Below are 15,762 nucleotides of genomic sequence, written 5' to 3' on the forward strand. Positions count from 1 at the left end.
AATGCTGGTATTTAACCGGCAGAGGGAGGGGGTGTGGGGGCTGATGCGGGGGCCCCACTAAATGTGGGAGGGGGACCCAAATTTGGTAGGTAAGTATATGTATTTGGAGTGCAAATTATGTTGGCAGTGATGTCATGTACAGAATGGCTTTCAGGAGATGACTGATGTGATAGTGAGGACCAGTGGCGTAAGTTCGTTCCAGTTGCCCGGAGGCAAGATATATATTGGTGCCCCCCCTCCCCCCCCCCCCCTCACACACACAATCCTATATAACCTTATATAAAATATATATTTCTGTTCAGAAATATAGATAGATAGAGATAACATATATTTTTCAGAACTCAGCCACAGAAGCAATATTGTTGGCTTTTAAATGACTAATTTAAACTTCCATGGGGAGGAGAGGTGCCCCCTTGGGAGCAGGAGCCCGGTGGCAGATGACTCCATTGCCTCCCAGAGTTCTGCCTCTGGTGAGGACACGGGTGCTGTGACTGGAACATGTATGGAGGTCAGAGGGAAGACATAGAAAAAAAGTAAGATCTAGGGATGCCAATCCTGGAGCATTTTTTCAATCCCGGGTTTCAAGATTGAAAAATGCTCGATCCCGGGATTGGCCACCCTAGACATAAGTGAGCACCTGAACAGAATGGTTATGAAATTGTTGCAGAACGACTGTGGCATCAAATGCACTATGAAATGTAAAACAGCCCATACCTCTACTTTAGGCAATAATAAACAGGTTACAAGGGTGCGTCTCCTACATACAGTAAACTAGGACACTAATGTCTATGCTCCTGCCCAGGCAGCCTAATCCAGGATTACAGACATCTTCCCTAATATTATCATTAAGGCGAACTTGCAAATCATTGTCCTGGACAGCAAACCTAAGATGTTACGGCTGACATTTCCAGCCAAGCGTAAAATTACCTCCAGTATTCAATAGTAAAATGTCATTTTGGTCTCTGATGCATCATAAAGGCACAAGTGCATTTCCAGCTGCATTTCTGAGGAAATGTAAGAACTAAGCAGAGGTCGTACATTAATAATGTGTCATTGGGTTGAATATGCTCCAATTCCTCGTGCCTGGTGCTTTGTGTAATGTTTATTTTGCTTTCTCCCACAGTCTTCTTGGCCCTTTCATAGTGATGCTGGGAAAGATTGTAACAGACTTGCTTAAATTCCTGTTTCTATATGGAGAATTCTACATCCCCTACGCCTGTGCCTTCTGGATCATTTTTGGAGGTATATGTGAATGCATTATTTGGGACCCTTATATATGTGATATGAAGAGAACTGTGCCGCATGTATTGGTGCATACGGTCTGCACAAGACAGGACAACTATTTCAAATATTTCATATGGCATTAGTACTATGCTCCGTACTTCATGCCCCATTGGACAGTGGTGTAACCAGGGCCGTCGAAAGGGGGGGGGGGGAGCAGGTACTTTTTACCCAGGCCTGGGACTGATGGAGAGGCCAGGGCCCGTGCCCCCCCTCCCCCACTGCAGGGAGCCGGGCATACAGACTGCTGCTGCATTGCCGTGTGCTGAGCGGGGGAGAGAAGCAGCTGCAGCACCAGCCTGTATTCTCTCTTCCAGAGCAGGTGTCCTAATGGTGGGCCTGGGTGTAACTAGAAATGTTGCACACCCTGCCAAAAAAAAAGTTTTTGGAGCTGCCTCCTCCCCCGTTGATACATTAATTTAAATTTTTTACCTGCATACTTAATGCCAGGCAGTGGTGGAACTTATGGGCCCAGGTGCAAAAAAAATTATTTGGGCCCCCTCCTACTCCCCAACTCAAGTTCACAATATGCAATATGGGTGACAGAGAGAGGCAGGGTGTGACAGGAAGAGGCAGAGGGAGGCAGAGTGTGACAGGGAGAGGCAGGGGGAGGTAGAATGCGACAGGAAGTTGTAAGGGGAGGTAGAGTGTGACAGGAAGAGGCAGGGGAGGCAGAGTGTGACAGGAAGAGGCAGGGAGAGGCAGAGGGTGACAGGGAGAGGCAGAGGGTGACAAAGAGAGGCAGAGTGTGACAGGGAGAGGCAGGAGGAGGTAGAGTGTGACAGGAAGAGGTAGGGGGAGGCAGAGTGTGACAGGAAGAGGCAGGGGGAGGCAAAATGTGACAGGAAGAGGTAGGGGGAGGCAGAGTGTGACAGGGAGAGGCAGAGGGAGGCAGAGTGTGTCAGGGAGAGGTAGGGGAGGTAGAGTGTGATAGGAAGAGGCAGGGGGAGGCAGAGAGTGACAGGAAGAGGCAAGGAGAGGCAGAGGGTGACAGGGAGAGGCAAAGTGCAACAGGGAAAAACAGTGGGTGACAGGAAGAAGATAACAGGGGCAAAAGTGGGCCCTATACTCCTAAGGGGCTCCGGTGCACTACATCTACTGCACCAATGGTAGTTCTGCCTCTGTTGCCAGTGGTTTCCTGTTGGTTGCCAGGGGTTTCCTGCTCATTGGCAAGGGTTTCATGCTTGTTGCCAGGCATTTCATGCTCATTGCCAGGGATTTCATGTTCCTTGGCAAGGGTTTCATGCTCATTGCTCTAGTTGCCAGGAGTTACGTGCTCATTGCCATGGGTTTCATGCTGTTTGCTAGGGGCTACATGCTTGTACGGCGCAAGTATGCATGCATTTCCAGATTCCGGCCCATCTCAGTAATGCTGTGCACGCATCACTTCTCTGAAAGACGCTAGAGGTCCAGTCAGACCTCTAGCATCAGTCTCCTCCAATGCAGCAGCCATTTTTGGAGGGTTATTTTCAGCAAATTAAATGCAAGCCCTGCAGTCACTTCCCACCCCACCCCCTAGGCAACGAGGCAGCACCCATTCACATCACACATTCTCTGCTGGGTTCTCTCTAGCAAAACTTTTATTTATTTGTTGGCTGAAGAAGAGAACAGAGGAATATGAGCATCTGGCAAAATGTCCCAGCAGCCAGAAGTGGAGTTATTTTTGAAGGCTGCAGTGATGGACAGGCCATAAGAAACTGCGCCTTCTCCCAGCACCTATTCATGGTCCTCTGGCTTGCCCCCGTATCTCAGCCACCCTTCCTGCTATTCCGAGGGGACCTCAGGACAGATACTAAAAAGATAGAAGAGGTCTGGATGAGACCCTGTGCCCACCCAAAGTTGGCGACTAAGAAATCTGAGTCCAACAGAGCTAAGCTTGATGGCTTTGCCAAGTTCTCTGCCTACATCAAGAACTCCAACCCAGCACTCAACCAAACTCTGGAGAAAGGGCTGCTGTAGGCCCTGTGGATCCTGGACACTTACCTGACCACTCCTCTTACGGATGAAATAGATGAGAACAGTGCAGAGGATGAGACCGTGTCACAGAGGAAGTTCCTGGACGGAGATGAGCTGATGCTAGAGGACTGCAACCTACTCCCTAAACTACACATTGTACATGGTGGATCCCAGACGAGTTCTCTGGCATACAACGCTTCCTGAAATACGCCAACCAACGTGAAGAGTTTTTTTAATACATGTCCGGCCAAAGATGAATTTGTACAAGCATACAGTGAGGTGGCCAAGTAACCAGACCTGGCTCCTTACCGAAGGAAAGAGGAGATCCTCGTATTTAAATTCCATAAAAGAAAGACAATAGAAACATAGCATTCCTAGCTTTATGTATCTTTAAGAACGATAGCGCATCAATTGTCCTGTCCGCCTGCCAGTCATTTAATGATTTGTTTCTCTCCTCCCACCCAGCCCCTTCATTCGGGGCAATGTCATACAGTAATACAATAGAATGTAGTTGCCGGACACCACCTCTAGGCGGCAGTTTACTTTAATTGCTCGCATACTGTAGGCTGTGACTGCAGTACTAGAAAACGGTCATAAGGGATAATTCATTTCAATTGTGCCTTAAATTCTTTAATTTCCTCATGAAGGAAAGACTTCTTCCAGTTCGTATGACTGACACTATAGTTTTATTTGCTACAATGAATTTTGTTTTCATTTTTTTATCTTTTGCAACCAACCTCCAAGACAGATAAATGAGATGATTCATTCCAAACTGTTTTATACACATGCGGGTGATCAGTTATATATTATAGCGAACATGCCGAATACTGCCCTGCCACATTATCCAAGTCTCGTCCTTTGAATACACGTTAGCAAGTGGGATTCATATCTTAAAAGACAAATTCTGCAGTTCTGCCGTGGGGGAGCAGCTTCTTACCTGTAAACTACCTGTAGCTCCTAACTGTTGGTAAAGGGCTGAAAAAGCGCAATCACACTATGATGTCACAGACTGGCACCACACTACCAAAAGCCCCTGCTCCATACTAGGACAGAAGTAGGGTGCAGGTTGCCGAGCACTGGTGATTAGCTTGGGGCATCTTGTTATAATCCTGTACCCACTGTGGCGGAACAGTAAAAGAGCCGCTGCTGGGGACAAGGCGACAATAGACATGGAGAGTAATAGGAGGATAATGAGAGGGAGGAGGGCCCTGCTGAGAACTTAGGATGTACAGTTGGAGGGTGAGCTGGGATGGAGATGAGGTGGTGAGGGTATGAGTGAGGAGTTACTTGCATTCATTTAGGATACACTGTACCTTTCTCAGTTTCACTATATTGAAGTATCTAGGTCGGAAGTATCTAACTAGCAGTACAACTGTTAGATGTAGCACTGCTCAATGTCATCTTGGTTACATAACATCCAGGACTCCGAACAGGATTCTGAGAGCCTGGGAAATTACATTTACATACAACCCCTGGAGTCAGTGCTTTACTGCTGCATTTTAGATCAAGACATCGGCTTTTGCAGACACAGCATTACCTCCTTCAGGCAGGCTGCTTGTCCTTCTTACAGTCCATCAGTGCAGGATAGGTTATGATGGGTCGCATCTCAGACATTACAAAGCTGTCTCAGTGTAGCTTACTCCGCCCCTGACTGTTCTCTCATTCACTGGAATGATGTCACATTTATATAATAATAATGGAAAATCACTAAAGGTAGATGTACCAACCAAGCCTTGCAGACAGATACAGTATCTGTCATTCAAAGACTGTGATAGGCAAATCAAATGTAGGTGCTGATTGGAAGATTTGGTCAGATTATCTCTCTCCAAGGGGCCTATTTATTAATGTATATTTACAGCATATACCCCAAAACATCACTTTTAAAGGGATGCTCCAAAATTAAAATATCCCCAAGATGTAACAAGGAGGTACTACAAAAGATATCAGAGCTATCTGCTGGGGACACTTAATTTCCGGCAGCCCCCATGGGTGTATATGGTAGGGATGGCCATCGTTGCCCTTGCCATCAATGGTTGCCATCGATGGTAATTCTGCAACTGGCCATCGATAGTACTAAACTAGGCAATGGCTGACCATCGATATTTTTACATATCGATAGTCATCCATTGTGTTTGATTGATTGACCTGTGGGCCAATCAAAACACGGGGGGGGGCTTCGTGGGTGTCAGGGGCGGAGCTATGCACTTTAAAAAAAACCCATCATTTTGCTGTTCCATCGATGGAGAGAAACCATCTGGTTCTCCCCCATCGATGGCAAAAGTATTCAACATCGGCCATAAACCATCGATGATTTTGAATCATCGATGGTCGATGGCCTTCCCTAGTATATGAAGCTGCTGGGCTCCCAGATTTACCAACCTGATGAATGCAACTGCCAAGCTCGGAAATGCGTAATCCATAGTAGTCTATGGGCTGTCTTTCATAACATTTTTCAGGATAGGGATCCTTCAGAAACCCTCCCCTGGGTCTGGCTTCTTCATGTCCTGAGGGAATTTAGCGCATGTACATAGCAGAGCTGAGGGGGCAAAGGTGGGATTACATTAATTCCCACTGGAGCCCCCGTACTCCAGTTGGAATTAACTCAAATGAAAATATATCCACAAGGCTTGATACATACCCGTCTAATTGTTATCAATGTATTGACAGATTAATAATCACGCTTGAGGCAATAATATACATGTGTTTCTCCTGTGCGCACTGTAGGTCTAGTAGAGAACATGGCCAGTGTCCCTCAGATGTTGTACACCGTATTCCGGATGACACTGGTGGATGATTACAACTTCGAGGACATGTATGCTGTTGACCCGGTCATGGCTTATTTACTATGTGGCACATTCCTTGGGGTGTCGTCCATTCTCTGTATCAACCTGCTGATAGCACTTCTGGCTGATACATTTCAAAGGTACTACGGTATACGGCCAGCAAAACACTTTACAGCAGGCAATGTCCAACCTGCGGCCCTCCAGCTGTTGTGAAACTACGCATCCCAGCATGCCTTGCCATAGTTTTAGCATTCTGAATCATGTGATCATAGCCACTCCCCCCTGCTTTGCCGGACATGAACATGCAACTACGCCCACCGCACAGCTAGGGATGGCCATCGTTGCCATTGCCATCGATGGTTGCCATCGATGGCAATTCTGCAACAGGCCATCGATAGTGTTAAACTATGCAATGAATGACCATCAATATTTTTCCAAATCGATGGTCATCCATTGTGTTTGATTGATTGGCCTGTGGGCCAATCAAAACACGGGGGCGGGGCTACGCGGGTGTTAGGGGGCGGAGCTATGCTCAGTGTCCCGGCACTTTGAAAAAAAAAAGCAAAACATCGTTTTGCTGTTCCATCGATGGAGGGAAACCATCTGGTTCTTCCCCATCGATGGCAAAAGTATTCGACATCGGCCATGAACCATCGATGATTTCGAATCATCGATGGTCGATGGCCATCCCTACGCACAGCCTAATATGCTGTGTGATGTGCCCAACATTTTGTGGCCCTTCCCCCAGGCTCCCACTGCTATGCCGACTCACCTGCTTCCTCCCAGAGAGTACGGTGCGTAGGTTAATGGTTACATTGTTATTTACAGGGTCTATGATAACGCAACAGCAAATGCAGCAATGCAGCAGGCTACGATGCTTCTACAAATAGAGGAAAACCTGAGCAAAAACACGAAATCAAAGTTTGGGGAACACATCCACAGCAGCTGCGCCCCTTTATCCCTCTTCTACGATGACGATCTCACTACAGATCAAGAGGAAGACCTGAAAAAAGTCACAATTCAGATTAAGGTATGTAAAACACTTCCAAAAATGCCTATTAATACAGTATAGTGTAAGGTACTTGTGTACTTTCAGGGCTCCCATCGCATGCCATATGTAGTGGCATGCGATGGCATGCGATGGCATGCGATGTGATTTTCCCGTGGTTTTGTGCATTTTTATAAAATCGCATGAGATCGCATGCGATCTGATGCGATGCAATGTCATTTTTCACAGAAATTATGGACATGAGTTGACATCATGTAAAATGCACCCCAAATGTCATTTTTCACACTGTACCACCCCCACTATCAACGCAGCAAGCCCGCGAGGGGCGGCGGTACGCGTCCTACGACCTTTTCATACCCCCACTATCCACGTCGGCGTGGAGTTTAGAATAGAAAGTGTGGCGAGCACAGCGAGCCACCGAGCCCGAAGCGTGGCGAGCGCAGCGAGCCCCGCGAGGGGCCGCGGATACCTTCACTGGTATCCGTGTCCCCTCGCGGTCTTCACAGGTATCCGTGTCCGCTCGCCACGCTTCGGGCTCGGTGGCTCGCTGCGCTCGCCACACTTTCTTTTCTCAACTCCACGCCGACGTGGATAGTGGGGGTATGTAAAGGTCGTAGGACGCATACCACCGCCCCTCGCGGGCTCGCTGCGCTCGCCACGCTTCGGGTTGGCGTTGATAGTGGGGGTGGTACAGTGTGAAAAATGACATTTGGGGTGCATTTTACATGATGTCAACTCATGTCCATAATTTCTGTGAAAAATGACATCGCATCGCATGCGATGCGATGCGATTTTTCCATGTACGATGCACATCGTGGGAGCCGTGAAAGTACACAAGTACCTAGTGTAATTTTAAGGTGGACCTATTGCTCACGCAGCAATTATGTAGCAAGTACTGTATGTAGGGATGGCCAATGTTTATGAATATGCAGCCTATAAACTGATTAGAAGCCAATGAAATCACAGGATAGGGAAAAGGGAGGGATTTGTAACTAGGGACGATCATCCGCCTGGGGCTTTGGCCATCAAAACTTTTGGTATAAAGGTAACTAACCATCGCAGCAAATGGAGAAAAAAATATTCAGATGGTTGGCATAAGTTAATCAGCTGATTTCAGCTGTATTTTAATATTGGATGCCCATCGCTTCCACACCATTCTATGGCAGCTACCATCGGAAAGCCGACATCGAATGATGAAAATACTGCCATCAAAGGCAAAAAAATGTATGGCGCTAAACCATCAGAAATGTATGTCGCTCTCTATTTTAATGAAATGAATGAGATACAATGCAGCAACGGTAATTTTCTGCCATTGAGGCTGTGGGAGAAATGATATGTGAAAGTACTGGCAAAGGGAAGATGTGAAGTTCAAGTACTCTCATTCCTGGGCATCCGCGCATGTACTTGAGAATTATGGCAGCCCAACATTTCTTTTTTTCCCTGTGCAGCTCTGCAGTCTGTGAAGATGGAAATGCACATAATGGGAAATATAAAGGTGTCACTTAAAGGGGTATACAGTACTGTATGTAACAGACTCACATATTGCTATGTGTGGGTCTGCATTGTGACCAGGGAGGTGCTTAAAGTAATATTTTTTTCTATGGGTGCATGGCCACGCCTCCTGCAATTAGACCACTCCATAAAAAAAGAGAAGAACTTGCCACACTAATAAATGTAAAAAACAAAATTGAACGATTGGATTGTCTTTACATAAGATAATGATATTATTTTTAATAAATGGCTTTTAAAGTGGAACAGTAAAAAATCATATCATAATAACAGGTAGCAAAATAAAATGTATATGGTAAAGCACCCACTGAGTACAATGGCCAGGGGAGTCTGTTCCTATATATATATATATATATATATATATATATATATATATATATATATATATATACATATACATATATATATATATATATATATGCAAATGGGGGTTTGACCCTGAAAGCGCTTCCAATTATATAAAGCGACTACCTCCACAAAATCTCCCCTGCTAGTGGGAGATGAAGACAGAAACCAAAAGTGAAATGTGGAGGGCGCTGCTAAGAATTCCACCACCTTGTCAAGTGCTCAAATTAGGCAGATAGACAGTTCAACATTCTTAATGACAATTTATTAAAAATAAATGAATAAAATATTGACAATTTGTGATCTTTGGAACCGCATAGATAGACCCAACGCGTTTCGTCTCCGAAGAGACTTCTTCAGGGGTACACAAGAATGGGCGGTATGTTAGGTCTAAGACCAATAACAGACTTTATTTTTTTATTAAAAATATCGGAGATATCCGATGACATGGAACCTTTATTGAAGGCCCTTATAAAAAAGACAGGGCACTTCTGAAGAAGTGAAGGATATAATACCAGAATGGGGTAAGCACCGTGTGAATCCTCCAGCGCCTAATCAGAAGTATATATATGCCCCAATATACAATAAGTAGTGATAGGTACCACCCCAATTGTACTGGCAGGCATCCTGATCCATTAGAACTCCATGTGGTTGGCCCATGGTAGGTAGAATCACCGAATGTCAACTGGGGCCACGGTAGGATTGGTATTGAGTCTTTTTGTAAAGATTTAGCCAGGAGAGGTGGGTACCACAAAATCCAAGTCACTTTGGGCAAATTGCGGAAGTACCCCTGGGGGCTGGTTTGGGCTTCTTTCCAGGTCCAAATGGAGTGGGTGTTTGTCCAGCAGGTCCCTGATGCGTTTCGCCAATCACCTGGTGGCTTTATCATAGGTGAGTGCTTAGACCACACCCCCTGAAACATACCTGGGATTGGCCAGGCTCTCTACTGCCCTTACAGGGGCCAAGGCAAATAATCTGTTCCCTTAGGCTTCTGCGGAGAGATTGCAGCAAATATGTCCGATACCTGCTGCAGTCCCCCGTAGACACATTCAGAGGGTATTTAGTTGCAGGTGCACCTAAAAAATTAATAAATAGATCCATCAATCTTAGTCAGTTTTAATATATGTCTGTTATTCTACCAGACGAAAGTTACCAATAATAACTTGCAAATCGCTGGATTGTCATTTGTGGATGATGAATGTACAAAACTGAGTGTGATTATTACACAATATCAGTGCCACACAGGCTGAATAAAATGAGCCAAATGTTTTCACTTAGGACGGGGAGGCAGGGAGTTTGGGAAGATAAAAGGGTTTGAAAGGGAGAGCAATGATCAGGGAAACATGTTGAAATCTCTGCTGATTGGACACGCCAAAGAGATTATTCAAATTGAACTTCAAAGAGACTTTAATTAACTTCTGATTGTCGGCCAAACCATGGCGACACACTTTAATTTGAGCACATTTATATATTGTTTTTTTTGATCCCATGCTACATGCTCCTAATTTTCCCAAATCATCATCCATTGGCTCTTGAGCAGTTGTAGAACTACAAGCCCCAGCATGTAACGCTGTAATCAGGGCCGTAACTAGGGGGGGGGGGGGCTAGGGGGTCACGCACACCGGGCGCTGGAGGGTGGGGGCAATAGTGTGAGGTCCCGGGAATGGGCAGCGGGGGTCCAGGGACTGGTGGGTTAACGCTGGCTCCTACCGGGGTCCCGGGGCCGGGCAGCGGGGGTCCGGGGACTGGTGGGTTAACTCCGGCTCCTACTAGCGCTGCCGGGCGGTGGGCGGGAAGCAGGTTTTGAAAAGACTTGCCGGACGCTGATTGGCTGAATTGGCTGAAATCACGCTGATTGGCTGAAATCTTTTTTGTGTGTTTACTCAATTCATGCTTCTTAACCTACAGGGGATTCTATGGAGGGACAGGAGCTGGGTGATTTACTTTACACTTCTCTGATCACCAGCACACTGCATTCGCTGCGCTGAATGGTAAAATGCGTGATTGTTTCCTGTGTTGTTCAGTTGAGGAGAGATCCTATCAGATCTCACATGGCAAATCTTTTACATCCAGTGTTACCATTCTTGGAAATAACCAAGAAAATGGCTGCTACGCCATTACTTCAGTGATTTCTGTCTGCATCACTGAGCCAGTCAGAAATGTGTATGTCCGTTAGTAAAGCAGGGATGTGCTGCTGTCAAGACCTCCTGCTATTAGGCCACGCCCCCAAAATGTTTAGAGGGGGGTGAAAAAACAGTCTAAAGTCGAGTGGTGTTATTGTCCCGCCTCCTCAGCAGCAGCAGCAGCAGCAGCACACACCTACAGCATGTGCTGACAGCAGGCTCAGCATTAGCTCTCACGCTGTCAGTGAGACGCTCGTGCTGAGCCTGTAGGTGTGTGCTGCTGCTGCCTGGGAGGGGGGGGGGGACCAGGGCCCTCACTGGGCCTTTCCAGCAAGCCCAGGCTAGGGTAATTAATACCCACTCCCACCCCCTCTTGGCAGCCCTGTCAGTGAGGCAGAGATGTGCTGTTGTTGGTGAGGCAGGGATGTGCTGCTGTCAGTGAGGCAGAGAAGATGTGCTGCTGTCGGTGAGGCAGGGATGTGCTGCTGTCAGTGAGGCAGGGATTGTTAAGTCTGTAACTTATATTATATCAAACCTTTCATGCTTCTTTACTCATAAACTGCAGGGCAGGAACTACATACATTACCGGTATTCATACGCCAACTTACACACAAGAAAATAAGATCTGTTAAATTCTTCCACGGGATACTTACACAGCAATAGGAACTATATACACTACACTCCTCCCAACTTAGATAAATGCAGAGGGGTTTACATTTTCCTCAGTGTCAGGAACAGTCTCTGTACCAGGCCCAGGGGGGTAAACATAAACCCCTACATCACTAGCTTGGCTGTGTCCAGATTTCGACTCACAAGTCATCTGCCTCCTGACCGCAATTATTTGATCAATGTGTCTACGCCACAATTCCCCTCCAACTTCAATCACATACATCAGTGGGCCAGATTTTGAAGAAACTATGCCCGGTTGCCATTTGTCTCCTCTGTAGTCACGGACAAGAACCTCTTGGCCAATGTCGAAGGATCGTGTAGGTTTCTGTTAAACAGTTTGAAACTGTTTGTTTTGTACCTTTCTTCTCACATCTGGTTTTATCAAGTCCCACTGAGACCGCAAGTTTCGCTGCATAAACAGCACAGCAGGTGGTTGACCAGTAGTAGAGTGCTCAGTTCTACGATATATGAAAAGGAAGTTGTCAATCTTATGTTGTAAAGGCAGATGTTCCTGGTGTGCTGACTTGATAGCCTTTTTGAATGTTTGTACAAATCTTTCAGCCAAACCATTAGTGGCTGGATGGTGTGGAGCTGATGTGAAATGTCTATTGCCATTATCTCACATGAACTTTTTGAATTCATTCGACACGAATTGTGGTCCATTGTCACTGCATACTTGCTCTGGTAGACCATTTCTGGCAAAGATGGTTCGCAGAACAGCAATTGTGGTACTTGTGAGTTATCTGGGCGCCCGATTTTTGATCGTATACCATCGGATCGCGTCGCATCGTGTGTTAACCAAATGGCATGCGATGCGACGCGACGAGATCAGCACCCGAGCCCGATTTTACATCGGGTACCATCTGATCTGATCACGTCGCATCGCATGTTAACCACATGGCATGCGATGCGACGCGACGAGATCAGCACCCGATTTTAGCAGGGCAAAACCCCCAAAAAGTGTCAAAACGTAAATCCCATCCCCATTGTTAACGCCACTCCACTATTGACGCCAACCCGAAGCGTGGCGAGCGCAGCGAGCCCGCGAGGGGCGGCGGTACGCGTCCTCCGACCTTTTCATGCCCTACTATCCACTAGGGCGTGGAGTGAGAATAGAATAGTGTGGCGAGCGCAGCGAGCCACCGAGGCCCGAAGCGTGGCGAGTGCAGCGAGCCCCGCGAGGGGACACGGATACCTGTGAAGCCCACGAAGGTATGCGCTCACCTGTGAAGGTATCTGCGTCCCCTCGCGGGGCTCGCTGCGCTGGCCACGCTTCGGGCCTCGGTGGCTCGATGCGCTCGCCACACTATTCTATTCTCACTCCACGCCCTAGTGGATAGTAGGGCATGAAAAGGTCGGAGGACGCATACCGCCGCCCCTCGCGGGCTCGCTGCGCTCGCCACGCTTCGGGTTCATGTTGATAGTGGCTTGGTTGTGAACATTCAATATCATTCATCAATATCATTCATTTCTGACACATTAAGGGCAACAGAATTTAAGGAATAACTGTAATTAGCATATATCAGAAATAAATTATAATAACAACAACACATAGCATACAATAATTACTCACCGTAATTATGTAGCCAAATAAATTATAACAACAGCAACACATAGCATACAATAATTAATCACCGTAATTATTTATCCAACAAACTGAGTGCATGTAGAATGCGGTTAAATGGGCTGTCCCCGCCAGGCACTTTCGCCACACAAACTCCTGCATATAAGAGTCCAGGTGATGGCGGGCTGTGCCCCGCTGGCGTTTGTTCCGCCATTTTGCACATCCCCATAGTCTTTCGATGTTTTGGGTGTGTGCTCCAGTGTCCGGGTCCACAAAATTGTATCTGTGGTTCACTCTCAAGTGACTGTATCCAGCCCGCTCTAGTTCTGCGGTTTTGTACGCCCGCCAGCAATCGCTGACAATTGTACTTCCAGGCTCGATGTGCTCCACAATTGCATTAATCAGAGTTGTCGCATCTCGCTTCTCCACTGGTAGCATAAAACAGTCCCCTGTTTCACGACACACTCCTCCAAACACCCACTGCTGTGGGAGAACTCTGCCGACATTGGCTTGTCTCTTTGCGAAGAGTGTCTCATCAACTTCCACTATTTTCCCTGGTCCACCAATCTGGCGTCGAGGCTGGGACATCAGGTCGCATTGACATGCCTCCCGCATCAATGCATTGTAAAAGATAGTGCTTTTATTACATATCTTTAAATTCTTGGTGCAAAACTCTATCGATGTGAGTTCGTCACACCAACAGAAAATAAAGCGCAGTATGGTCATAAATGGCAGCCTGCATCCGGGGTAAAATAGCGAGGCCCGCAGACTCTGCTTTTTCCTACAACTTTTGATGTGGCAGCGCCATTTCCGCTCTTTTACAGACAGGCGCATTGGGTGTCCATTTGGACAGGTAGCTGTGGATGGAAGCAGCCCATTGTCCTGCATGAATTGAACTGTATCCTCTTCAGTTTTGGGGAGGCTGAAGATACTGTCCACCAAAGCCATACTGGGAAATAGGGTGTAAGGGGCAAAATGGGGCAATATGGGGCAAATGTCAGAAATTTCACCTCACAAATACTCTGAGACACACTAACACTGCAAATCACTTGTTTTCTCCTGTCAAAACTCACTCACAGTGATTTTGTGCCAGATGTGGCAGAGGGCGGGTTTAAAAATGGGCGGGAAGTGTTAAAATCGCGTCGCGTCGCATCGCATGCCATTGTATACCATACAATAGCATACGATGCGACGCGATTACGACGCGATGGCAAATCGCGTCGCATCAAATGCTTATTGTACTGACATTCAATTTCCACATCGGGCGCCCGGATAACTCACAAGTACCGCAATTGTTTTCTCAGACGTAGTGGGTTTCATATTTATTACCTCTGGCCATTTTGAATGAGCGTCCACTGCAATAAGAAACATACAATTCATGAATGGACCAGCAAAGTCGATATGTACCCGCTGCCATGGAGATGATGGCCATTCCCAGGGGTGCAGCGGGGCTGTGGATGGTGAATTTTGATTTCCTTGACACCCTTCACATCCTTTTGTCAATGTTTCGATTTGCCCATCGATTCCTGGCCACAACACATAGCTTTTAGCAAGACTCTTCATTTTTACTGTGCCCAGGTGCCCTTCATGTAAATTTTCCAACACTCTTTTTCTCAGTTTGGGCGGTATTACCACTCTGGAACCACACAACAGAGTTCCTTGACAGACAGAAAGTTGATCCCTCCTTGCTGAAAACCCGTAATATGAGCATTGCCATGTTTAGGCCAACCTTTGAGAGTTAATTCCATTACCTTAGATAAGACTGGGTCTTTCCTTGTTTCCCGATTGATCATGTCATTGGTTATAGGTAGCTGTTCTATTAACATATTGTGATAAATGTCCAGGTCATCTTGGTCACTGGCTTCATTGCCTTGGGGCAAGGGAGAACGTGATAGACCATCAGCGTTGCCATGTAGTTTTGTTCCTTTAAACTCAATGTCATATGAGTGTGCACCCTGGAATAATGACCAACGTTGAAGACATGTCATGCAACAGTCATGACTGGAACTCCCTTTTGGGGGTTAAAAATTGACACCAATGGTTGATGATCAGTTACTAATGTGAACCTTTGTCCGTACAAAAATTGATGAAATTTCTTCACTCCCCATACTAGACTTAAGGCCTCTCGATCAATTTGAGCATAATTCTTCTCTGCTGCAGTCAAAGACCGTGAGTCGAATGCAATTGGTTTCTCACTTCCATCTCTTAGTTGATGCTCCAATGCCATATGGTGAGGCATCACATGCCAGTCTGATCGGCAGTGTTGGATCAAAATGAGTAAGGACTTTATCAGATGTAATCAATCTTTTTGTTTCTGCAAAAGCTTCCTCACAGTCTTTTGTCCACTTCCAACGAGCACTCTTCTGTAACATGGCATTTAGTGGGTGTAGGACTGTGGAGATATCTGGTAAGAACTTGTGATAATAATTGACTAGACCCAAGTAAGATCTTAGCTGCGACACAGACTGGGGCCGGGGTGCTTGCAGTACTGCTTCAATTTTGTCAGCCGACTTGTGTAGACCC

At 46.5% G+C, this 15,762-nt stretch overlaps 1 protein-coding gene and 1 pseudogene across 1 annotated transcript in view; both read left to right on the forward strand.

Moving 5' to 3' along the window:
* Positions 1 to 15,762, forward strand: part of LOC146081331 (uncharacterized) — a 97,475-nt gene that overhangs the window by 53,696 nt on the left and 28,017 nt on the right. The window contains exons 15-17 of the mRNA XM_083189481.1: positions 1,124 to 1,242; positions 5,962 to 6,160; positions 6,849 to 7,050. Of these exons, the coding sequence (XP_083045607.1) occupies positions 1,124 to 1,242; positions 5,962 to 6,160; positions 6,849 to 7,050 (520 nt within the window). The remainder of the gene's footprint in view (positions 1 to 1,123; positions 1,243 to 5,961; positions 6,161 to 6,848; positions 7,051 to 15,762) is intronic.
* LOC146081332 (chloride intracellular channel protein 1 pseudogene) lies at positions 2,915 to 3,528 on the forward strand (annotated as a pseudogene).

The sequence above is a fragment of the Crinia signifera genome, chromosome 5, assembly GCF_055691185.1.
Source record: "Crinia signifera chromosome 5, ASM5569118v1, whole genome shotgun sequence".
Classification (NCBI taxonomy): domain Eukaryota; kingdom Metazoa; phylum Chordata; class Amphibia; order Anura; family Myobatrachidae; genus Crinia; species Crinia signifera.